The sequence below is a fragment of the Plutella xylostella genome, chromosome 8 (genome assembly GCF_932276165.1).
Source record: "Plutella xylostella chromosome 8, ilPluXylo3.1, whole genome shotgun sequence".
NCBI lineage: Eukaryota > Metazoa > Arthropoda > Insecta > Lepidoptera > Plutellidae > Plutella > Plutella xylostella.
Window position 1 is genome coordinate 9,161,255 of NC_063988.1, and position 25,270 is coordinate 9,186,524.

Sequence of the window (25,270 nt, forward strand, 5' to 3'; positions counted from 1 at the left end):
ACTAACTATAGGTTATTGCAAAAAAAGTTTTTCAAAAGTTGTAGAACCAAAGTTATTCAGAATGGCCCCCTGAGTCACCCCCTTTCAGCTTTGCCCTTATACCGTTTTTGCAACACCCTGTAAAATCAGTTTGGTCGAATGGTAACGAAAAACCTACCAAGGTAGGTTTTACCAGGTTTTTACATAGGGCAGAGTTTAATAAATGTGTAGGAGAAAACGTACATTTTCATTTCATTTTGCAAATATTTTATTATATTACAAAACACAAAACATCACAGCAAATAACATGGTAACTATGAATAAATTATTAACGACTTGAGGTAAGTTTACCTAACTTATAAAATTATTGTAAAGTAAAACTAAGAAATTAGGTATAATGTTTCATATAAAATTATTATATTAAAAAACAAATTATTTATGAATCACCCTATCTACAGAATACGATGTTGAAAAAGTAAAACAAATGCAAATAATGATTGATGGGACACCTAGAGCTGATTCTCTACGTGAGATTTAACAAAACAAGTGAAACCCTAGTTATAGATAGTTAGTTAAGAATTTCATACTGTTATTTAAGTATTTCATAAATTAATGAAAGAAATGCCGGATTACTTACATAAAGCAATATGTAATAAATAATACTTGATTTACACGCCACTCAAATCCTACTGCTTCGCATTATGATGGTCACCCTTCTACATTGTTACTAAATCCAACGTTAGAACAAACGTTGAATAACTAATGTCAATATTTACATATTCCGCTCAGCATTTGATCCAACGTTGAGTTTGTATAAGCAACGATTTGAACGTTTCGGTGCCAGTATCTAAATAGTTTGTATTAAAAGGAGGTCTAAAGTGTATTTTAGAATCCGTCGATGCTGCCAACTCTTCGCTTGTCAGTCTGTGGCACCAGGTATCCGTCGCTGTCTCGCGCTATGCCCACCACCGCCGCGAACCCAGCCGTCGGTGATAGCGAGTTGATCTCGTGTCCTTTCGCTTGAAGTGAGGATATGGTTTTCTGGAAAAAATAACATAATTTAAAGTTAGATGAATAGGGTAGATAGACGAAAGGATGGCGTAGTGGTAGTGAGCCTGACTGCTATGCCTGCCAAGCGTATGGGGATTATGGCAATAACACTCAAGTCTTGCAGGAGGCTCAAGTATTTAGATGAAGCCCAAAATAAGATAGATCATGGAATCATAATTAAATATTTCACGAGTGTACCTACAACATTACTTGCCTATATAGTTTCAATTATTGTCTGTTATCGATTATTGTTAAACCTCACTTGAACGTTAATTCCTCGTTAGAATTCCATCCAAATCCGAGATACCATACGTATTCTCAAACTATGAGAAGGCTTGTGATTAAGTAAAGCCAGTACCAATAGGTACTCACAATGTATTTCCCCTCTAGTTGATAAGCTGACGTAGGTACGTACGTGCCGATTGGGACAAAATAATTAAGCTAAATACAATCTTGTGTTCATTTGGATCAGTCAGCCAGAGCTACGAGCAATAAAATGTAAATAGATAGATAAGTTGGTACTCAGGTAGGTACTTTCTCACTGATTATTTTATAACTTTAATCTTTTAAATACATATAAATATGTAAGTAACTATATATGTAGCTTTCGAAGCAAAATAATTGTACGAATTCAACGCAAGCAACGACGAAACAGATGAATTGGTATTCATGAATATTAGGTAGCTGTTGAGGTATGATGTAGTATGTACTTATTACCATTAACTAAACTACTGCTGTCTACCAATATATCACAGTTTATAATTTACACAACCCGTCGTTATGTGATACTCGTACAAAAGGATGTCATGCACTATTGTGGAGTGTTATGTACAGTTCATGGCTCATAGCTCAATGTTATGATCACAATGGACAGTAATCGCTTGGCTGTATTTTTGCATTTAAAACTAGGTTAAACACCCGCTAATCGTATAGGGAAATTAGTAGTTTTTCTACTTATTAAATATTATTTTGAAACCGGAAAGTAAGTACATGTACCTACCTAGATGATCTATCTATCTTCAGTTGTCTAATGGAAGTTGGAAGTAACATTCCGAACTATTTGGTCCGCATATACCTATTACCCCATTTACATTCAGCCCCTGCCGCTGCCCCTCGCGCTGCCGGCAATAATTCCCTAAATATTGCTGCAGCAGGATCGAGAGGAGTGTGTGTTTACACACTGCCCTGCCCACTTCCCTGCCGCCTTCCCTGCCCACTTCCCTGCTCACTTCGGCTGAATGTAAACGAGGTATATGACCTATTAAGTACCCTATAAATTTACACTTTGTAATTTCGGCAGGTACCTACACTACGTCCAAATGTAGCGTCAGCTGCGTATTATAACCGAGACAGTATCCTTAACCCAGCACTCGTTAAATTGCTAGTCGTTCATTGGCCGATGATCGGCCGAGGATACTGTCTCGCCACTCTACTCGGTAGGTGTACACCTACCGAAATCAGGGTAAGTATATTATGATTGGTCGATTCCGTATCCCTTAGCCACTAACCAATCACGTCCGCGTATAGTTACATGCAGCATGTACTCACCGGATCGAAGTCCTCCTCGTAGTCGACCCTCATGGGGATCAGCTGGTGGTGCAGGCGCGGCCGCTGCACCACGTCCGGGAAGTCTTGCTTCTCCACCATCACGTGCCGCGCCGCCTGCGGGAGACAAAGACAAGGATAGGTGATGAATTACGTGGTTTCACTTGGGGTGCAAGGATGTATGGCTATGTATGCGCCTGGTCTCAAAATGTCTAGTTTGTGTGAGTTGAGGGGAGGTATAAAAATATTTGAACATAAAACATCAGAATCACTAGCTCCCTATTAGTAGAAAGATCCCTTCACTACTGCTACTTATGATAGTGCTATTCCAGATTAACACAACAAGTACCTAGGTAAGATGATGTGAAGCCGGAAGCAGAAGTGGACATCCATAAATCTACGAACAGAGTGTTGCGTCTTTTACGGTAGGTGTAAAGCCGTGGAATTTAATTAGTAGCCGACCCATTTCGTAAAATTTACTTCGGTGCTTAAAAAATATTTTCTTTCGATAACAATTTAAATGAATTTCATTCCACATAAAGACCATGACATGACTCACTCATGTGAATGTACAGGTTTTTTATCACATTATAAATTGGCGCGTTACTTGCACAAACCATTTGAACAAACACACACCTAAGTACTAACTAATTAAGCCACTCTATTAATTACCTGCTAAGTACCTACCTACATTATTTCTTGGAAAATCATTATGATCAATTCAAAGGTGGTGATGGTCGTGGTAATTAGCGTATAAAATGAGAAAAACCGCAATGATTACTTATTGTAAGTATTTTCTTTACAGGGACAAAATCATCATTTTAGTTTTAGTCATCTAAGAACAATAAGTAGTCGTCGCATCATCGTTAGCAAGATAAACTTTTAACTATGTCGTGAACATTCAATTATGTTTTTTTCAGTTCTATTCTCTGTTCCTTAAATTATATTAAGACTTACAAAAAATACCACCATTTAGTAGGTAGGTAGGTAGGTCGGTATTGACGACATTTATTTTATCTTTTTGTAACGTAGGTACCTACCGATTGAGTGACTGCTCTAGTCAGAGCTTAATTCTAGTCTAGTGACTGCTCGGTAAACTTAGAGTAACCTATAATGAAATAACAGCCCCGCTATTACCCACTTACAGAGACCCACTTACTATGGTAACTTTACGAGTTTTTGGACTAGATAGAGTCTGCAAAATATATATGTTTGCCATGCTACCCCTGCAAAAACAGTCTGATCCTAAAATAAGACTCAGAAATGGAAGATAGATTAATAATTTTTTTTAGTGTTTGCGGTGGGGTTACAGTATTGTGATAATGATCTCTTTTGCTGACTCTACACGTGTACACAAAGCCACTCACCAGCGCAACCTGCGTAGTAATCTTCGTGCCGCCCGCAGCACCAATCACCATCGCCGGCGTCCCGTCAGCAGCCAATACGATGCTGGGGGTCATGGAGCTCAGCGGCTGCAGCCCGGGTCCCAGCATATTGGCTGGCGACGGCGGCATGCCGTATGCTGACGCGCGGTTTGGGATGGCGAAGTCGTCCATCTCGTTGTTCAGCATTACGCCGAGGGAGGTCGAGCGCCGGATGCTGCCCCAGCTGTGGGGGTGGGGTGTGAGTAAGTGATGATAAATAAATAAATAAATGATGGAGTGGTCTTCGGGGAATATTTTTGACTAAGTATTGAACAGACAAATGAGGGCTGCCAACATAGAACAGAGGTCATAAATTGCAATATAAAATTATGTACCTAAGTAAGTAAATTTTAAAGCCCTTTCAGGGTCTCTTTGAAGGTGTATAAAGTCAGAAAGTCTGTTGTTTACGACAGGAAAAAGGTAGGCCAAGTTTTTCCTCGTCTTATTTTTCAAGGTATTCAAGATTGGACATAACATGCATTATTTGAGATGTCCTTCCTTATTTGCTAAGAAAACAAATGACAATCGCTGAATAAGCATTACGAGCGAATATTTCGAGTGACGTACACTATTATATTCGTTATTCGTTGTAAAAAATATGCACTCGATTGAATAAGATCGCATTACATAAAAAACCTATCAAAATTTCACTTTCAAAAAGTGTCCATTACACTTTCACTTGGCAGCGAACCGAAACCTCATTGGTCCAAATTGGCGCTATTGATGTAGGTCAGTTCTGAGGCCAGCGGGCCACTTCCTACAGTGGCATTATACTATGTATGTGAACCTCACTGCAATAGCGTCAATAGCTATGTAAAACATCAGTAAATTATGTATACATATGTACCTATTAGACATATAGGTATTTACTCTTATAGGTTCTTTCCATCATTACGGTTGTAATGCTATGTCGACGGTATTTAGTTAAACCTCACCTACCTATCGTATTATCGAAGCATTTTAAATCGGGTATTTACCAATTAGGTACGTTGTTAATTAAGACGTTATTCTGTTTAAATATTTAAACTAGCTTTTATGTAAGTGTCATAATAATATGTATAAAATGTATTGTAAACAGATAGATCAAATTAATTTTATAACGTTGTAAATGTTAACTAAACAGACTAAATACTTTAATTAAATATATTAAAGATTTAATTTAATGATATTTAGCGCGAGCGCAAATAGAAACAATAATACCCACATCGCTGTGTAATTAAAGATTAGATTAGATGGATTGGGGATTAAATCGTAGATTAGATATTTATTTGCGTAGATAGCTGTCGTTATCAGTTATTTTTAAACAATAAAATAAACTCCATGGGAAAATACATTATTTATAACAAAACTTAGGTACTTACTTGCTTTAAGTTACTTATACCTACTTTGTGAATGAAAACATGAATAGTTATTGACAATAATTAACTAACTGACGCGTCTTAAACCTCACAATTAGTTACAATTAGTTCTACAAAAGTTAAATAAAATTATTATTATTTCATTGGGTTTAGCGCACCCTAGGCTAGGCATAGGCAGTCAGCGACGCTAATCTGAATGGCCTATTCTTTCCCAAAGCTGACAAACCTTAGTCTATTAAGCTTGCCTAAAAACGTTATCCTTGTACCTACTCACATGTAATTAATAGTACTGGTAGCCGACACGACGCTTCCATCAGGCGCGACGACCACGACATGCGCCGTGCCGTGGTCGTCGGCGCCCTCGAACAGGGCCCCGTAGTGCTTCCAGTCGTTGTAGGTGCGGGCGTCATCGACGGCGGAGCGGTATGATGCCGCCCAGGATGGGGAGGACAGGTTGCGCTCCAACTGTGTAGAGAGGAGGAGTAAAGTATTGCTATGAGAAATGGTTTAAAGGGTTGGTCTGATTACAAGAAGGCCAGCCTGCAGATTTACCATCGCATGATGATGATGAAGTCCTGCTATCAATAGCATTCGCGATTCTAAATAAGCGCAATTATTATCATCATATCGCTGCCTCACTGACTTGTCAAACTCTTAATACCTGCACAGTTTATTCAAAAATATAGCATTTGAAACAAATCGGAAAATATCAAGAAGCTCTCTTATACTATCAGGGGAAATCATTGAGCCTTTTTACTCTGTAAAGGCACTATTACAAACACAGACAGCGCACTCACCTCAGTAATGCTATAAGGGATCTCCGGATCAGCGGGGCGGTTCTCATCGCCCAAACCAGTCCTCTTGGCGTACGCGTATTTGAAGGTCTCTATGATCCGATGCCAGTAGAGATCACTTGAGACCTCAGCCTCCGTCCCGGCGCCCACCCAGCCTTGCAGCATGTTGAGGATGAAGGCCAGGACTGAGCCAGAGCCCGGCAGTGGGACGGAGTATAGCGTGTTGCCCTCTGATAGCTTCACTTCGATGGGCTCTTGCCATTCTGGTCTGTGGAGGTTGGATACGTTTAGCGAACGATTCAAGAATGGGAATCTGGAATAGTGACTGTTTTATTGTCATTTCAAAAGCTGTTAAGGAATCAAATAAAAGTGGCATCAAAATCCCATAGACAAGGAAGTATCAATATGATAAAATATTTTCTGGCGCAGCCATTAGTCTTTCGTAGATTTTGAAAGTCTTGAAAAGTGGCGACAAAATATTTTAAATGCGATTATTCCTTTTTTATTTAAACTTTCAGAAAAACACTCACCTGAAATTATTCATGTCCTCCACACTGACAATGCCGCCAAAGCTCTCGATATCCCTAACAAACGCCGCAGTGAGTGATCCGTTGTGCATGGCGTCCGGCCCCTCCGTCGCGATGATGTCCAGCGTCTGCGCCAGTTTGGGCTCCTTCAGCAGGTCAGCCTCGTTGTATGTGTCGCCCGTGAGAGGGTTCACGTAGAGTTCACTGCGGGGGAAAGGTAGGAGTCAGAGATGTAAGCGGTGATCTCCATCGGACATTGTACAGAATTGTTAGCGGTCATGGAGAAGACGTTGCGCCGTATGTGACTGTTTGTAATTACATAAATAGATATTATGTACAAATATCATGAATTTCAGCTCAGCATAGCAACCTTTCTTCCTCATCCAGATACGTACTATTGTTTTTTGGCAATGTATTAAAACAATCAAGGACTTTTTGCCTTTTTGTAAAGAGTATAATTTGTGATCAGGTGTTATAGCTTCCATTATTATGTAAGTCCCTGCTTAGTTATCATTATAATTTTTAAAGCGGCAAAAGTACAAGCTTATTACTGACGCTCTAAAATTGGTAGCAATTGATCAAACCACAGGAATGAGCCGTCGTGTTTGAGAGATTGGCACAACTTGGTACAGTCGTGTACGCGGGCGGAACTTGCGTCATAAAATAGTATTACATGAAATTCCTAGTATTGGGTTTAGTGTATCATCAGTGGCTGTAAGTACTGGTTATATCGCCGGTAGTGCCAGAGCTCTGATCATAATACTTAGGTATTAACCAAGTTATCAGATTGGCTCGTAATGCAGAGTCATAAAATGAAATGCCTTGGTAGTTATTACTATTACCCAAGATATGAAATAAATAGGATCATTTACGTCATCAGTCATCACAAGCTGATGTTAAAACCTAACTAGTTAGGTACATAAAATTTTATGGTTTTAAATAATGCCTGAGCTAATTTTATGTAAGTAACTACCACGACCATAGGCCTACTGCTTGGCTAATTAGGGCTCAATCACTACACTCTCTCCTCAGCCCTCCAGTATCCATACAAGAAAATATTAATTTTGGTCACAATTTTATCATGCTTCCTAATTTATTAACAACTTCTCCACATACCTCATAGACGGCTCAGCCATGATGCGGTCCCTATGCGTCTTCAACACCCGTCCCATGTACTCTGTGATCCGATGCCCATTCCGACACAGCTCTGCCGTCGGCTTGACCAGGTCGGCCCAGGGCAGGCGACCGTAAGCCTTGTGTAGCTCCCCGTAGCCTCGTAATTCGCCTGGCACAGCGATGGCTAGGCCTCCCACGGTGGACGAGGCGTTGTTGAACATGTCTCGCGTGGTGCGGCCGGGGGCCCGCTCGCGAGCGTTTAGTACTCGGACCTGGGGGTGAGTGTGAAATGTGAGGCGTGGATTTGCTGATGGTTTACGAGTTTAGTTGTTGAAGATTGCAGTAAGTTTGAGTTAATAGAGTTCGCGATAGATTCAAATATTACGGAGCTAACTACCTTGAAAATCTAATAAGAAATTTATGTCGTTACTCGTTAATGATCTAATACTTACGGTTAATCCAACATAAGCCTTTAGAATCTAAAGTTTTAGATAAAGCCCTAGATAAGAGAACTAAGAGAAGACACGCTCCAAGGTTCAATCTATAACATCTAGATAAGATAAAGTTGCTACTAAATATAATATTGGTATGGCGAATGCAAGCTGCCTGTCCACTGGGGCAGAGAGAAGCGATAGCGTGGCAGGTCACATAATAATATAATCCACCAATAGATTGGAAGCCCCTAACCAAACCCTTCGTTCGTACTGTATTGCCGCCCAGCACTCCGTTCTACCACCCATCTCTGCGCCAATCACCTCCACCTTCAATACATGTACTTACATATAGTTAGACGGCACCGTAGCTATGGCGGTGGTTGTCGTTTATCTATTTAATATGTATCTATACATTTGGGTAGTTAATATCAGCTGTCCGACACCCATGTAACTGCTGTGTGAAATGTCCACACATACTTATTCATTACTAGCTGTTCCCACGCGCTTCGCTTCGCCTTAAAAAGTTTTCCCGTGGGAATTCCGGAATAAAAAGTAGCCTATGTTTTTTCCCAGGGTCTAGACCGTATGTATACCAAATTTCATTTAAATCCATTCAGTAGTTTTGGCGTGAAAGAGTAACAGACAGACAGACAGACACAGTTACTTTCGCATTTATAATATTATATAAGTAAAGATATTTAAATAGGGCTCACCTGCTTGGTGCCGGCATCATAGACGGTGGCGAGGAACCCGCCCCCCAGCCCCATGCACTGCGCGCACGAGATGCCCTCGCAGAACAGCGTCGCAATAGCCGCGTCCACCGCCGACCCATTCTTCTCTAGTATCGATCTAGCAACACAAGCAAGAAGTAGTGTAAGCGGTCGAGATGAGCGCTGGAGGGTCATCATCATCATCATAATAGCCAATAATCATCCACTGCTAGACATAGGCCTCTCCCAAGGAGCGCCACAATACTCGGTCCTCGGCCGTCCTCATTGCATCCACCCACTACCGGCTACCCTAAGGTCTGGAGGGTCATCACCAATAGGGCTCTATGGTCATCTGCTTTATATAATATAATGTGCAAGGACCATTATTATCTTTGGTCTTGCTTATCTAACCATAGCCGAGAGCAGGGAAATTGATTAAATTTTTAGGTTCGTTTCAACTCAATCAGCCTTAATTAAATTTAGCTATGCAGAAAGGTTCTACGAATTGATTGTTGTGATTTGGAGACGATTAAAATACGACTAGGCGTAGAACTACTTAGGTATAACCAAATTCTCCAGGGTCCTGACTCAATGATCCTACGATTCCTACACGTAACTGATAGGTACCAAATTAGCACTTGATGCAATGAATTCATGATATAACTTATTTTTACGCCAAACAATGACTTGGCCAAAAATAAATAGCAGACAATGACGAAGCATTAATTCTTCAACACAAGTGCCATGGCGTATAGGAAACGAAGTTAATCTACCAACTCGTGTCATCATCCTTCACACGTGGCTTTATTAGAGATCTGCAGTTAGATAAAGATAAATAAGTTGATAAGTTTAGATATCAGTATCGATACCCCGCATGCTTAGATATTATTCATATCATACTTAGTTTCAGGATTGATTTTAAAACTATTCAAGTTGAGTAGAGGAGAGATAGTAGTGGAATGCTATTAATCCCTATAATTAAGATCTAATATATTTTGATTTTGAATCTGGCACTAAGTATAATTTACTACCTTAGTACCTAAGTACTTAGTTAATAGACCAAAGTTATAAGTAACTGAGAAATATTTTAGTTAATGATGATGCATGCCGACTGATGTCGGCCATGACCACTACCATCACCCGTAGTAGAGCCTCCTCAGTTTTTTGCTTAGTCATATTTTTGTGGACTGCGTTCCCAGTAGACAAACTGCTTACTCGCTTAGCCGACCGACGACAACGACGCGACGTGACTTTGCGGATTGCGTAGAGTGAGCGCAAAAATCGCGAACTGTCAACGATACGCCGCTAACCCAGTCGGTGGCTAACAGTTTGCCTAATGAGAATGCATCCTTACGGTGGATGTAGCGGGAGGAACTTTAGAATCACTGCACACTTTGAGATCTCGAAGTTCTTCGGTTCCTGCTAACTTAGTTACTTCATCATGGATAAAGGAAAAATAAATAGTTTGTTCAACTGACCTGCCAACACTAGCACACTCATATCCATTAGCAGCAACCGCAGCACTCTGGTAGCGCACTCGCTGCTGTGGCGGCGGCGCCCAGGGCTGCAGCACCAGCACGGCAACCAGCGCGCCGACCAGCGCGAGCCCCAACAGCGCGCCGCCCACCCGCGCCGCGCGCCCCGTGCAGACACTGCCTACGGCAAACGATCAGCTTCACAGATTGGACGAGGTTGGCGCCAACATTTGGCAAAAAGTGGAATAGGATTAATTTTGCGGTTTTTATTGAATGAAGATTGAGAATGCAAGTTTGTGTTGTGATTGTGGATGTTTGACAAATGACAGGTGATGTCGCGGTAGGATCCGTCATTGGGTAGGATGAATATTTCTATGGTTTTCTAGTCGATGGAGGTTGAGTTTTGGTATTAAGTATTCGAAATAGTGAAATAGGTTGGAAACGTGCCGTTATTGTTCTTAGTTTCTATGTCCTAGAACAATGTGGATGCGGATGTATGATGAAGGAACGTATCTCTTACCTGTTGAATGATTGGGTGTAGGTACCATTCCCACTGGTTCAAGGGTTACGGGTTCACTACACAGATAGACCTGTTCAGCGTACCTATAGCACCTAGTCCTTGGCAGAATCAGTGTTTTCATGAAACTATATGGTGATTACCTGCTGCATTCAGCAGACTCGGATGTAGTAGTAGGTATATGTACCTATCTACAAAAATACATTATAAATATCACCTTGGTAATTAAGAACTCGCTTGCGTAATATTATGTGCATTGTGCTTGTGCAATACGAGTCCAGATTTGGTATTCCGAATATTTTACTACTGTGCAACAGGTCTGACTGGCTTCTAGTATGACAAAAACAAAAACATAGGAAAATAGAAGGTCACGATAGATTAAAAGTAAAAAATATACCTATTGCTCTAATTGCATTATCCAGCAGGGAGGGAAAACCAGCTGTAAAAGTTCAGCACGAGTACCTACTAGGACGAAAAGTACCGTTGTGATTTGCGTTTCCTTTGAGCAGGGAACCTAACGGAACCTTTCCATCTGATATGATATGTGAAAAAATGCGAACCATCCTGCCATTTGGACCAACTAATATTTATAATACTTATTAAGTAATTAATACTTGAAGCTTAAGTATATTATGATTGGTGGATATCAAACGCATTGATAGCGATGCGTCCAGACCTAGCGAACCGCCTAAACCCAAAGGCCATCGGTTCTGAATCGGCAGATGATACCAGCGGACCAGCGTGACTTGAGGACTGCATCTCAATAACCGTATAATATGTACCAACTACCAAGATAAATAGACAGTTTAAATAATTTCACTACCTATGTAGTGTGCATTTCTATTATTACCGCTTTATTAACATTTGTAAAGAAATGTTAAACATAATTACCCGTAACTGTTACATACCTTATGTGTAAGTTAAGTATAAGTACCTATGATTATCATGTAGGTAACAGTTAACGGTGTATTCTATTATATTCTCTGTGGGGGTGTGGTACCTGCACCTGGCTCTCTTGAATGGAACCTTTGCGCATATCCCCTAGGTCTAAACTGACTTCCTAAGCTGCACGACCATTTCCCACCACGCTGGTCCACTGCGGGTTGGTGGGTGGGTTCACATTATAATCTAGATGTGCTAAATCTACATATGCAGGTTTCATCGTAAGAGAAAAATTATACATTGTACTTAAATTCAATGACCTTGGTAAGTACATGTCAGCGCCGTGATTCGAACTCGCATCTCTGGCGTGAGAAGCGGGCGCTTACCCGACTGCGCTACCACCGCTCTAGTTGACTACCTATAAAGATTTGTACCTACTTATTGTAAATAATGATAAGTAACCATTGAAGTCCAAAACACACGAGACGAAGGCCTTATTCTGGCTAACTTAGCGTTTCTAAAGCGATAATTTATGATCAAACGAACTTACGTGAAGTTCGATTTATATTTTTTTATATGCGAGCACAGAGATATGTCACAGTGCGATTTAGCAAAGCTTTATTCGATGCGATTTACATAGTCATTAATCATTAGTGCATATCAGCGTATCTAATATTGTTGCCTTGGCCAAATAGTACATTTTGACAACCTGTAGCCACCTACTCTATACTAAATACTTTAATAGATTTTCCCGGCTCGAACGGTTTTGAAAAACCTCCACTAGGACATCTGAAACTTTGTTTTTCGTAAGCTAGTCTACATTAGAGGCTATAATAATGGTGAGGTGTAGTGAGTAGTGTAGTGACTCGCGAGAGCGCGAGCCCGTGGTCGTGGCTTGGCCTCGACCCACTCAGGGCGCACTGCGAACTGCGACCGCCAGGTGCAATGATGCGACGCTCGCGGGTCACTCTTTTAGCAATATTTTGTAGGTTTATTTATATAATATAATAATATAATATGTGGGGACATCTCACACACGGCCATCCGACCCCAAGCTATGCAGAGCCTGTGTTATGGGTATCGGACAGTTGATATATCTACACAAAACATAGATGGATACATATTAAATATAAATATCAACGCCCAAGACCCGAGAACAAATATCTGTGTTTAAACAAATATCTGCCCCAGCCGGGAATCGAACCCGGGACCTTCGGCTCAGTAGTCTGGGTCACTAACCACTACGCCATTCGGTCGTCATTTAATTCCTAAGTTTTATTTAGCAATTATAGTAGAAGTCCCTGTACTGGCTACTTGGGGGGTAACTTTATCAGTGATCTTTGCGCAGGCAAGCTAAAGGTCTACCCTACATAACGTAGCGGCTATACTTATTTACCGATACCGGGTTGTAAACTACCTACTTAGAATTAGAATGGCACCATCACGTAGTTAATTATTATAATAAATAGTAAGTTTAGTAAGTAACTAAATAGGTAGTCAAAATTGCGCTTCATGATCATTAATTTGGTATTAGGTAGGAATTAATAATTTGTTAAGTACATACTAAGTAACAAAATTTATCTGTATTTTAGATTGAGATAGGTACAATCTACATAATTATCCTACAACGTGTAAGTTTGTGAGTAATGGACTCAATAATGGAGTTTATTGTTGCTCTTTCACAGGAAACGGTTGGGGCTATATTGATGAAATTTAGTATGAACGTTAGGTAGCTGAATACTCAGTCTACTTTTCACGTAAAAACTTTTTAAGGCGATGCGGAGCTCGCGGGACCAGCTGTTAGGTAGTAGGTACCTACTTGGTAAGTAGTAGGCACACTAGGTACTTACATCATTTCAGTTAAGTACCCTGAAGTTGAAAAAAGATTTTCCGTGCCACAATCACTGCACAGTTAACTAGTAGGTAGTTAGGTACCTATTGTATTTATAGGTTGTATCGTTAGTATAGCAAAGTTATTGTATTTCTCAGTCAGCAATGAAGTAGACCTAAACTAATAAACGTACTAATAAATAACAATAAGTACCTACCTACAGACCTGAGACTAGCAAACACACACAACACAACAAATTACCATTGATAAAAACGTAATTAAACCGATATTTTTGAATAAAGAACTCGAACGTATCTCACCTCAGCATGTTGACAGTTGACACAAGTGCGCGCGCGCACGGTCAGACACTAACTGGCGATTATCTGCCCGCGCAAGCCGCGCAGAGTTTAACCATTTCCATTGATACGATCGCAGGTAGGCACTAGGCAGGCCGCGAGTTCGCGAATCGCGACCATTCATTCATTGCCGATGCTAGTAGGTACCACTGCCGTCACAATTTGGTCAGAGAGCCGTATTCCGGCCAACTGAACGTTTTCTAAGCGATAGTGTTAGTTGAATATGAAATGGCACAGTTTATTGTGGAATGCTACTTCCGCCAGATTCATACTATTTTTTTTAGCAGCGCCTCTGGCTCTCGCTATAATGGCTATAATGTAATAAATGGCACAAAATGCATTACAATAGAGGTACAGTTGACAGATGTAAATGGAAACGGAGTTTTTCCGAGCATGTGGTTGCACTTACTCGCAATCGTATGGCACCCCACAGGTGTAGAGGGAACTATTACTACTACTAACCGCCTCTTCCGCCTGTCTTCAGTTGTACGAACTCTTGGCCTCTCTACCTGTAGGTAGGTACTTCTCATTTCCCTGGTACAGGCAGATACTAGCCTCATCCATCACAGATGCAACTGTTCTGTTCTAATCGTCTAGACATTCCCCCTTTTTTCTTTTTACCCACTGGAAATGCAAACAATAAGCAAAAACAAAGTAACAGACACTATTATACTTAGATAAAGTTTTAGCAAGTCGAAGTGATACTTTACGGTCACTAACCCACACTAGGTAGGTACTTGGACAATAGCGATGAACTATGAACATACAGACAGATATCCTACTTAGTGTTAGGTAATACAAAAGTGTCTCCAGCCTCCATACAAGTTTCACAATGAAGAGATAAACGATTTGTACGGGTCTTTGTAACATTACTTATACGCATTATTATTCATTTTCCGTGCACGACAAGTGATTAAAATGTTCTTTTAGAAATATTCACGACACTCAGCTTTTGAAGAGTCGTTTGCAATCAGGGTGGATTTTTTTTTTGTGCGAATTTCCGAAAGTTGTCGAGTAGAAGTAGTTTATGATATTGATGACCCTAGCTCTCAGTCCCTTTCACCCTGTAGAAAAAAAGTAAATAAGTACATTACATTCCCTGAAATGTGTGCCAGAAAATAGCATCCAATTAGGTCTATGCATCCAATAATTTATGACGAAACGAAAGTTCCTATTTTTATTAGAAAATGTGTGCTTATAGCAAGACAGTTTACAAGTACATTTTACTAAAGGTAGGTTTACAGATATTAACTAGCTCTATTGAATAAACGAGTGTCATCAGTTAAACTGTTCTTATAATAATATAATTGCCAAGAGGAATAAGATCCAGAGCAGGACTTCTAGGAATCAAACTACATATACATAAGTACCTACTAATAAGTACATTCATATTGAATTACCTTCACAATCTAGCTAGACCCTAAAATCTGTATTAATTGTCAGTTACAGGGCTAGCACGGGGCGCATTTATGACGTGACAAACGTTTTGCATCGCGCTCACTCACTTCGCGCAGCCTCAAGAGCGAGCGCGACGGAGAACTATTGTCACATCTTAATAGCGCCATGTTCTACATGGCCTGAAAAAGTCAAGTTATACAGAAGCTCTGTATGGAATGCAGAACGTTGATTGGCTGAATTATTGTTGTGGTGTACGACTTGAATTCATGCTTGGTTAGATTTACTCGAGTGATAAACTGGGCTTAGTAAGTAAGAGCATTGCACAGATAAATTAAAATACATGATATCATTATAAAAATAGATAATTTATTACCATTTCCATAAATCGAAATGTTCGATAGTCCATATAAAATATCTGGTAACTAGAAATCTTAAAATATTCAGTGATTGATAACATTTAAATTATTTCATTTACTTACAGTATAAATGTAAACATATTATGCGCGCTATTCGTCTGATACAGCAAAGTTAACTAGCCTAGAGGATTACTCCAGCTTGACAAAAAACAAACGAATGAAACAGGCTCTCCTAACTAAACTATGTATGTAGTGTACAGTCGTCGAAATAATATAATAGGCCCGTTTGGACAGCTCGAAAATGTATGGGATGACAGCTGGTGTCAAATCCAAATCATAAAAATCTAAACAATAAGTAACTTTTGGTGCTTCAAAAGTTCTTTTTTCGTTCAGCCGTTAAAAATAAGCCAGATTATGTGCCTTTTTATGTATTTCATCAAGTAAATCAAGAGTAAATAGCAAATTTGTGTAGCTGTCCAAACAGGCCTATTATATTTCGACGACTGTAAACCATGTATGTAGTGTACTCGAGTCAAATTGTTTTAACTACCAGCATAGATCGGGGTTTCGTTTCTTCTAATACATCTTAAGTTTAAATTAAATATCTACTTAGTACTATAAACTACGAACTAAATAATGCTTGCGTTGATTTACAATACATACGCGTTCTTTTTTCCATGTATAAGTAGTTATATCATCAGTCAAATTAGTGTTAGTTACTTAATTAATAGTTGTGAGTATATTACAAATGAATTATTAACATCTTTTATAATTAAATCTATCCATATAATATTTGGTGTTTATTTTTTTACATGGGCAATTATCTTACATAAGTACAAATTAGTTCATATTTATTTAGCAAGAAAAAATACCCATGCCAGTGTACCTACTAGGGATTTGTGAAGTACTTAAATAATTTTAACTTATATAATAACATAACGGTCGTGGTTGGTAAACATTATCATACCAATATTATAAAGAGAAAAGATTTATTTTTGTATGTATATTTGTAAGTGTAACATAGAGAGACCTTTTCCAAGCAGTGGGAAGTTAAATAAAAATAGTTTAAACATGTTACTGAAAATAATTTTACTATTAAAATGCTAAGATTATACCTGAGTGATAGTAACATAATGTAATTTTTAACTTTTTTCGTGGAATTCCCTTGGGAAACCCTTTTATTTATAAAAGTAAAAAAGTTAACAGAAACTCAGTAAACCTATCTACTAAAAACTGTAACTAACTTCTCATTCATTCCCAATTTCCCAGTAGTAAAATTAACATTAAAATATGTATAAGTACATAATTATTGTAATTCAAAAGCAATAGCACCTAAACCACCCGGTTTATTAAATATGATCCCTAATTAAAAAGAAACATAATACTAGTGATTTTGCATATAGATAAAATTTTACTGTAGGTATGTTGTGAAATGTGTCATTACAAATTTTATAAAATGCCCACATACAGATATATTTCATGCCAGTGTCTATCTATGTATCACTGGGTATGGAAAAGAGGTACATCCCAACCATATCCAACTCATAAATCTCATGATACCACTTGCCTTGGCTATTCGTATTTGCCATAACTGCCATATGTGGTCAGTATAATATATGTGTGGTCACCATACTATTGCCGAAACTGCCTACATTTTTGAAATTTGGCATATGATTGCTGTAATCATCGAATAACAAATATGAATAGCCAATGTGGTGCCAGCATCATAATATAACATAAGAGGTACTTACTCTCACAAGCCACCACATATACCCAACCCACAACTATCAACACTATGTAACAATGCACCTTGGTTTTTATCCAACTCACTTTATCCACAGTTCCTACATCACACTTTAATCTGGTTTCTTGGTCCCCGGTGGCTCTTCACCGAAGCAGTGTTTGTGGTCTGGGTCTCTATACGCATTCTCGTGAAGAACACTGTGCGAACTGGTGCGGCACTTGGCAAGGCACAGCTCGTAGTCGTCAGTGAGTGTGCGGAAGAGCACATTCTCTTCAGCTGAGAGTTTAGAGAGCACCAGCTCTAGCATGTCTCTCTGGAATTTAAAAGAAAAATGGATGAGAAAATTGGGATTATAGAGTGAGGGCACTTCTAATGCCTTGGCTTTTTAATATTGACTGGTAGAAAATGATTACAAATTTGAGTCTACCTTTTGTACACTTCTAAATATATTTATTAGGGCAATAAAGACTTTAAACTTTATAGGAATTTAAACTGAGGTTACACCTGTTACAATAACTCTTAATCACTTTCAGTCTTGTATACCTACTCTGAAAGCAAGACAGTAATTGAATTATAGTCAACCTTAGCTCTTGCTTTAAATTTTCTTCCCACAACTCAGGAGGGTTAGGGTTAATTTAATACAAAATAGCACTTACTCTTCTAGGGTCCAGGCAGCAAGACACGCAGTACTCGTAGATGACGCAACAGTTGTGTTGGTTGCACGTGTTGCACTGGTACCGCTTGGTGTGCTCCGACTCCGTGTCGCAGCAGCCATACTTCACCATGTCTGGACGCTCACAGATGTAACCTGGAATTTAAAATAGGATATCAATAAGTATGTTGCGTAATACACTGGTTACACAGTGTAATGTAATGGGAGTGTGAAACATGATGATTTATTGTTGAATGAACATAAATGTATTTGTACATAATTTTCTTTTCCATTAAGATGGAAATGAAATTATTATTCATACACTTTTCTTCTTCAGAATAAATTGTGGATGTAACTTTGTATTGTAAGCTGCCACTAACTGACCTATCATTGAAATGAATGAAATAGAGAGAATAATTTTAGTAAGTAACATTAAATTGTGGTAAAGGTTTACTTACCTCTGTCATCTACAATATACTCTTTCCCCTGTCGGGAGTTCCTACAGAGTATCCTGTCAGCAGTATCATTGGTTTCTTGCAAAGTTCGCCAAACAAATGGTTTTCTCTCAATTGGGATATCTTGATAACTTTTCCTTGAACTACCCTGAAATTCAAAGCATTGTAAAGTATTTGCATTTTTTCGATTAGGCGCTTACGGGTAAACTAGGTTTGTAGGATAAACTGATGACAGGTTAGGTATTCTTAGGTAGGTATTTAATACTAATACTATAATGAGCAAATACTAACTTCTCGCCAGAAGCTAACGATGCAGTACGTAAGTGAAGATGCAAATATGATTCCTAGCACTAATCTTCGTCTTATGAAGCGCACTACTGCTGCCGACCACATTATGTTCCCAATATTTAGTGCACGTTCAAATGAGTCGCTTATTTTATCAATTTTCTGTCATTTTTCGTGTCTTGGGTATGGTATTGCGTTGATCAGCATCACGGCTCGAAATGGCATGATTCAAGCCGCCAGGGTACGATCGCTGATCACTAAATTATTATAAATCACCGAAATCAGCGAAATCCAATCAACAAAAACACAACATTTGTAACATTCGACGTTGACATTTGACGTTTTGAATTTGAAATGACGGGTTTATCAATTTTATTTTGACAGTAATAGCGGTTTAGTCTGAGGGTTTAGGGAAAGCGCGGACTCGAAAGGGAAAGGTACGCAGAAAGGGAGGTTGTGATGATTGATTGATGGTGATAACATCAATTTGAACATAAAACACATAATCAAGATAAACATAAAACTGAAGTGGAGTGTAGTAAAAATGGTGAAGGAAGTAAGTCTACTTGCCCTATTACTTCTCCAGTGTAACACTCTTTGATCTCAGATACTCTCTGCTCTGTGGCAAATACCAATATGGCGAAATTTTCATTCATGTCATTTTTGCTGTGATGTTCTTTCGTTGTGTAAAATATTCTCAAATTATAACATTAATATAATGGCTGACACCGGCTTACGTATGAATTTTGCTGCGTTAAAAAGGGCAGATCCTTATGCCAAGGAAATAATCGACAGTGCATCACACGTAGCATTGTATACGTTTGAAGAAAATGAATGGGAGAAAACGAACATCGAAGGAGCTTTGTTTGTGTATAGCAGAAATGGGGAACCATATCACAGTCTGGTAATTATGAACAGATTGAATACAAACAATCTGATCGAGCCAGTATCGAAGGGCTTAGAATTACAACTGAAGGAACCTTTCCTGTTGTATAGAAATGCCAAGTGTCGTATTTACGGCATATGGTTCTATGACAAAGACGAGTGCGTCAGGGTAGCGACAAAATTGAACTGCATTGTGAAGGATTCGGTCAGCACGAAAGGCCCCGGTGATAGCGTGGCCGCGGCGCCGGCGTACAGCGCCCCGGCGACGTCGGCCGGCGTCGACATCTTCAGCATGCTGAGCAAGGCGCAGGATGACTACAACTCCAACAAGGGCGGGCCGGGCGGCAAGCAGGACGCCGCGCGGGCCCCGGACATGACGTCACAGAGCGTCATGGACTTCTTTGCTAAAGCAGGCGGGGGAGGAGCTGCTGCCCAGATGCCGGCGGTCTCCTCGCTGCCGTCGCCCGGGATCTTCGGCCCCCGGCCAGCCGACACGCGCGAGGGACCAATGCTCCTGCAGAGACTCATGAGCAACCCCGCCCACTCGGTAGAGCACATCGAGAAGCAGCAGCGGTCCATCACCCCGCAGGAGCACTGTGCCAATGGCAACATAGCATTAGAAGCTTCCATGCGCCAAAATTGTGGATTTCCATTGAAGTCAACACCCATAGAAAAACAAAACCACGTTAACAACCAGCAGAGGGTAACTGGAATTAAAAAGGGGGATGGGCCAGATACAAATGGGCCTATTAATTTGGAACATGAGCTTAACTTTATGCACATATCTTCCCCAAAGCCCACCTCACCATTGGCTAGCTACTTGAGTCAATCTCAGGAAATAAACCACTCGGTAAGCACTTATAATGGTAGCAAGGTTTTGGAAGAGAAAGGATTATTCCCAATGTTGAACAACACACTGGGCACTCCGCAGAAGCCAGCTCTCATGCCTCCAACAATGTTCACGGCGAGCACGGGACCTGAGCCCAGCTCCCCGGAGCCTCTCACAAGGAATCAGCTCCTCCAGGCCTTCAACTATCTTCTCAAGCATGACGCCGACTTTGTGAACAAACTGCATGAGGCCTATGTGAAATCTTTCTCAGAAAAAGCATTTTCTGTGTCATAAACTTCATTCTTTAGGTAGGCATGTGACTCACTCACTTACATCATGTACAGTTGTAATTTGAAGTATAAATCCATTCAAAAAATGTTGTGTAGTCCTTCTTCTAGGTTTATAGATAGTTGAACATAGTTTCAGATAGTTTGGACATAATGTTTTAAATAAGTTTTAACTTTGACTTGGTCATTGAACTCTATATAGGGAATGAATTTTAGTGTCTACATTCTCTAGTTATGATGATTATAATGTAAAATTACTATTTTCTGGAAAGGCTGTTTGTGATAGTTATATTTTTGCCTCAGCTTCTGATAACACTTGACTGGGACGGCTGAACTTGCATCATTTCTTTAGATGTGTTATGTTATAGTTCATTGCAATTGTGCGATGTGAGTGTCGCCAAAAAAAGAATTTAAATGACAATACTTTTATTTTTAAAGGTATTTTATCTCCTAGAGATATGAAGAAAGTTTTATGTGCACATTTTTGTTTCCTGCTGTCGACATTTTGAGATAAGGATATAATTTTGAAAAAGGACATTGCTTTAATAGTAGTAGGACTGCAATAATTTGCTAAAGGTTTACAAGAGTTATCATTTCCTATTCACATATGAATACGCTTGTAGTATATGTATAATTTTTGTAAGTTGTAATGTTTCTAATTTTTATTTGATTTAAAATCTGTCTTTGTTCAAAAAACTTCATAATTTGTATAGCACTGAGATAAAGAATTGCCACAAAAATATATTTCTTATTACGGCAAACTTGTATGAAACAATTACGTATTTGATGTTGATTTGTTAAATAAGTTGGTACTTTACGAAACTGTGTTACGACTTTACACATGAAATCTTTAGTGGTCTTGTATTTATTTTTCTGTAGTACTTGGCACAGTAATAAGTGTTGTAATTCTATTGAACTTCTGCCAGTCTGATTATATAATACCTACTATAAAATTATCTTTATTTCTTAAGCTCTACTCATTTGGCTGGAGCTGAATAATTGATTTTAGTGACTTTCTAATAATTTACAGGAAATATTGTATTAGGAGCCAGCCTTTCTATTCAAGATATTTTTTTAATTGTTTTTGTACTTTCCTTGCCTTTTAATTAAGAAGGGGAGTATCTATAAAACAATAGGATGATCTACATAAAATAAGGTCTTCATATAATACATCTAAAGTTGATTAGCTAAGCAATTTAACATTGACTTTTGTAAATGTTTTTATGCAATTTGTGATGAGAGCATTTATCCATTTGGAATACAATTTGACAAAACATAATTTTAATTATAAATTATTGCACAAAAAGACAATAGTGACATACTTTGGCCTACTATTTATTAAGTTGAATATGATGCATTTATAACTAAATATTTCAATGGATAACTGCTCTTAATTTCATTAAAAAAATGATTGACATGCTCATGCTACAAGTATTTTTTAGTCTGTATACCCGTGATAATTTGAATTAGTTTCGACAGTGTTGGTTATTATGATTGTGTCTAAATTCCTTTAAATTAAACAGTCCATGAAATATTTTCCTGAGTCTGATTACGTCAACCCCATACCTTTCTAATTTGAACAAAAGCCACTAGAAGTAGGTATAGTAAGGCGAAAGGGCGATAACATTCTGAACAACTCACTGTTGTAGGTACTACGACTTGCACAAATATGCACACTATAGTAAATATACGTTCATTCATAATCGCCGTTGCCGTATAGGTAGTTTTTAGTTGCCGACAGCTGTGTTCAGGGTCCTGGGTTCGAATCCCTATAGGTGTTTGTTGAAAGACAGCTTGATCTTGACTTTAGTGTAGTGTGCACTGCGATCTCCTATACTTACTTATGACGCTGTTATTAGAAAAAAAGTAGATGGCGCCACTCTTGTGCCTATCCATGGAAGTAATAAGTATACTTGCCTATCATAATCATTAGAAAGTCCTTCACATTCGACAACAATAATAAGTCTATGACTATATTTATACTTATACTTACTAGAACTGGAGTAGGGTTGGTCGCCGGACGGCGAAGGATGAGCGTCGATTATTGCCGTGGTTAGGCATAATTACCTCTAAAAATACTACCTATGCGAAATCCAACAATAAATTACCAAGAAACAGAATAATACAAAATGTATAGTAGCTGACCGGTATGGTACTCTGTTGGGTTAAGGTGGTGGGTTTGATGGTTATTACTTTGGGGCCGTCCGTTAATCATGTGAGGCTCAAAGGGGGAGGGAGGGGGTACGGAAAACATCACGAGGGGGGAGGGGGGGTCTCGTTAGACATCACGTGTATTAAATTTTGTCAAAAAGGGCTAGGTATTTCTGAACCGAAATTTTGAACGACGCAAAAATTTGAACGATTTGTAGTATAGGATAGGATTTATAGGATTAAAATAATAAATTTTATTGCAAATAGGTACACATAAATGGGTTAGTGTGAAGGAAAGGGTGTGCGGGACTTAGAAAAAATTTCGATTTTTTTTCAATATTGAAATTTCGGTATTTTAATAATGGGGGGTTACTTATTATGTTAATACAAACATATTATGTCAAATAAACTTTTTTCTGAAATTCGTATTTTCGACTCTATTAACACTTTACTGTTAATGGGGTCCCAGGGACTCTGACAAAATTTTAGATTTTTTTAAATATTTTAATTTCGATATTTTAATAATGGGGAGTTATGTATTATGTAAATACAAACATATAATGTCAAATAAACTTTTCTCTGGAATGCGTATTTTCGACTCTATTGATCAGAGTCCCTGGTGTATTTTAAAAGTAAAAGTGTCAATAGACTCGAAAATACGCATTCCAGAGAAAAGTTTATTTGATATTATATGTATGTATTGACATAATACATAACTCCCCATTATTAAAATATCTAAATTAAAATATTTTTAAAAAATCTTAAATTTTGTCAGAGTCCCTGGTACCCCATTAACAGTAAAGTGTTAATAGAGTCGAAAATACGAATTTCAGAAAAAAGTTTATTTGACATAATATGTTTGTAGTAACATAATAAGTAACCCCCCATTATTAAAATACCGAAATTTCAATATTGAAAAAAAATCGAAAAATTTTCTAAGTCCCGCACACCCTTTCCTTCACACTGACCATACACGTGATCCAGGAGGGGGGAGGGGGGGGGGTGGTCTCAAACCTCACCAAATATCACCAGGGGGGGGGGGGGTCAAAAAATGAGAAAAACGACCTCACGTGATTAATGGACAGCCCCTTTAGCTATTTACTGGCAATAAACAAATATATCTAAAAAATATGAAGGGTAGGTAGGTACTTATACCGAAACGAGCAAGCGTGGCCTACAACCTTAAACAGGTGGCCGGTAGTGGCTGGCCTACGACCTACGACAGAGTATTGTGGTGCTCCTTAGCAGAGAACTATTTTCCACAGTCGTAGTTAGTCACATCTTTGACTATGGCATACCTGTCATTAGCGGAAACGATTACTTCTACGGAAGGTAAAGGTACCTAGGTGTTTAGGAAATCTAAATTCGATATGGAAAAACACATTTTTAATCTCATATTCAGAACATAAGTTCAAATGAACTTGGACACTGCAACATTACTTACGTACTTCAATTATGTTATGAAAAAATGTGTAACAAAGAAAACTTCAAAATCTGTTGATTTTCGTATTTATTTTGCTTGTTTTAGCAAAACATACTATATTGATATAACCCTAAGATCTAAGTAAACAGGCATACTTATAAATATTATCTAGAAACCGTGATGACCGAATATAGACTTTATACATTTGAAATAAGAACGAGTTGAAAATCAGTGGAGTACTTAATTTAGACACAAAAATTTACATAGTCGGTACCTATTTAGTTCTTAAATTGCAATAGGAATTTGCGTTCACTGAAAAATAATTATGTCTGTCATACATTCAGACAAATCTACATATAACAAAAGATTACCCAAATAAGAACATAATTAATTTTCGAGACCATTAGGTAATTGTAACACTTTGCAAGGGTTCAAAAAAAAATAATAAAAACACCTGTAGAATACCAAACAATCTACAACAAGAGTAAAATAAGTCATACCTACGAACGATTGATATATTTTACATCTCTACAAGTTATAATTTTGATTTTGGATTCAACATACCCATCATCATGCCAACTCATAAGTTCATAAGCGTATAATGAAATCGCGTAAGACTGCTTAGCTCTAGAATTCTTACAAAAGTTGTGACTACTTAAATTTTACTATGACAAGGTCCAAAAATGTTGACCGTACATTTGTACATTAGTGTTACATTTCTAATTCGCTCTTATTCGTCCAATTAATCCAATATTCTCACTATGAGTGTGTTATGCCTGTTCCCGCAGATCTTTACAAAAATCATGG

The 25,270-nt window shown here is 38.6% G+C and overlaps 3 protein-coding genes across 4 annotated transcripts; 1 reads left to right on the top strand and 2 right to left on the bottom strand.

Annotated features, from left to right (window-relative positions):
• Positions 1-223: 223 nt before the first annotated feature.
• Positions 224-14,116, bottom strand: LOC105392754 (glutathione hydrolase 1 proenzyme). Of its 2 annotated transcripts, none has more exons than XM_048622526.1 (10): positions 13,963-14,116; positions 10,416-10,589; positions 8,941-9,076; positions 7,794-8,065; positions 6,681-6,881; positions 6,154-6,418; positions 5,631-5,821; positions 3,942-4,182; positions 2,578-2,691; positions 224-1,020 (listed from the first exon to the last, which is right to left on the bottom strand). In XM_048622526.1, exons 1-10 carry the CDS (start codon positions 13,968-13,970, stop codon positions 865-867), a joined length of 1,758 nt encoding a protein of 585 aa, XP_048478483.1. In that variant the 5' UTR covers positions 13,971-14,116; the 3' UTR covers positions 224-864. The 2 variants fall into 2 exon arrangements, with proteins under 2 accessions (XP_048478483.1, XP_048478484.1); XM_048622527.1 differs by having other exon boundaries at positions 10,416-10,593; positions 13,963-13,977.
• Positions 14,117-16,805: 2,689 nt separating this feature from the next.
• Positions 16,806-19,158, bottom strand: LOC105392749 (SREBP regulating gene protein). Its single transcript, XM_011564423.3, has 4 exons — positions 18,895-19,158; positions 18,607-18,751; positions 18,153-18,304; positions 16,806-17,809 (listed from the first exon to the last, which is right to left on the bottom strand). Exons 1-4 carry the CDS (start codon positions 18,994-18,996, stop codon positions 17,609-17,611), a joined length of 600 nt encoding a protein of 199 aa, XP_011562725.2. The 5' UTR covers positions 18,997-19,158; the 3' UTR covers positions 16,806-17,608.
• A 358-nt stretch (positions 19,159-19,516) lies between these two features.
• LOC105392747 (mRNA-decapping enzyme 1B) lies at positions 19,517-22,425 on the top strand. The gene has a single exon (XM_011564422.3). The coding sequence runs from the start codon at positions 19,607-19,609 to the stop codon at positions 20,894-20,896; it is 1,290 nt and encodes a 429-aa protein (XP_011562724.3). The 5' UTR covers positions 19,517-19,606; the 3' UTR covers positions 20,897-22,425.
• The last annotated feature ends 2,845 nt before the right edge of the window (positions 22,426-25,270 follow it).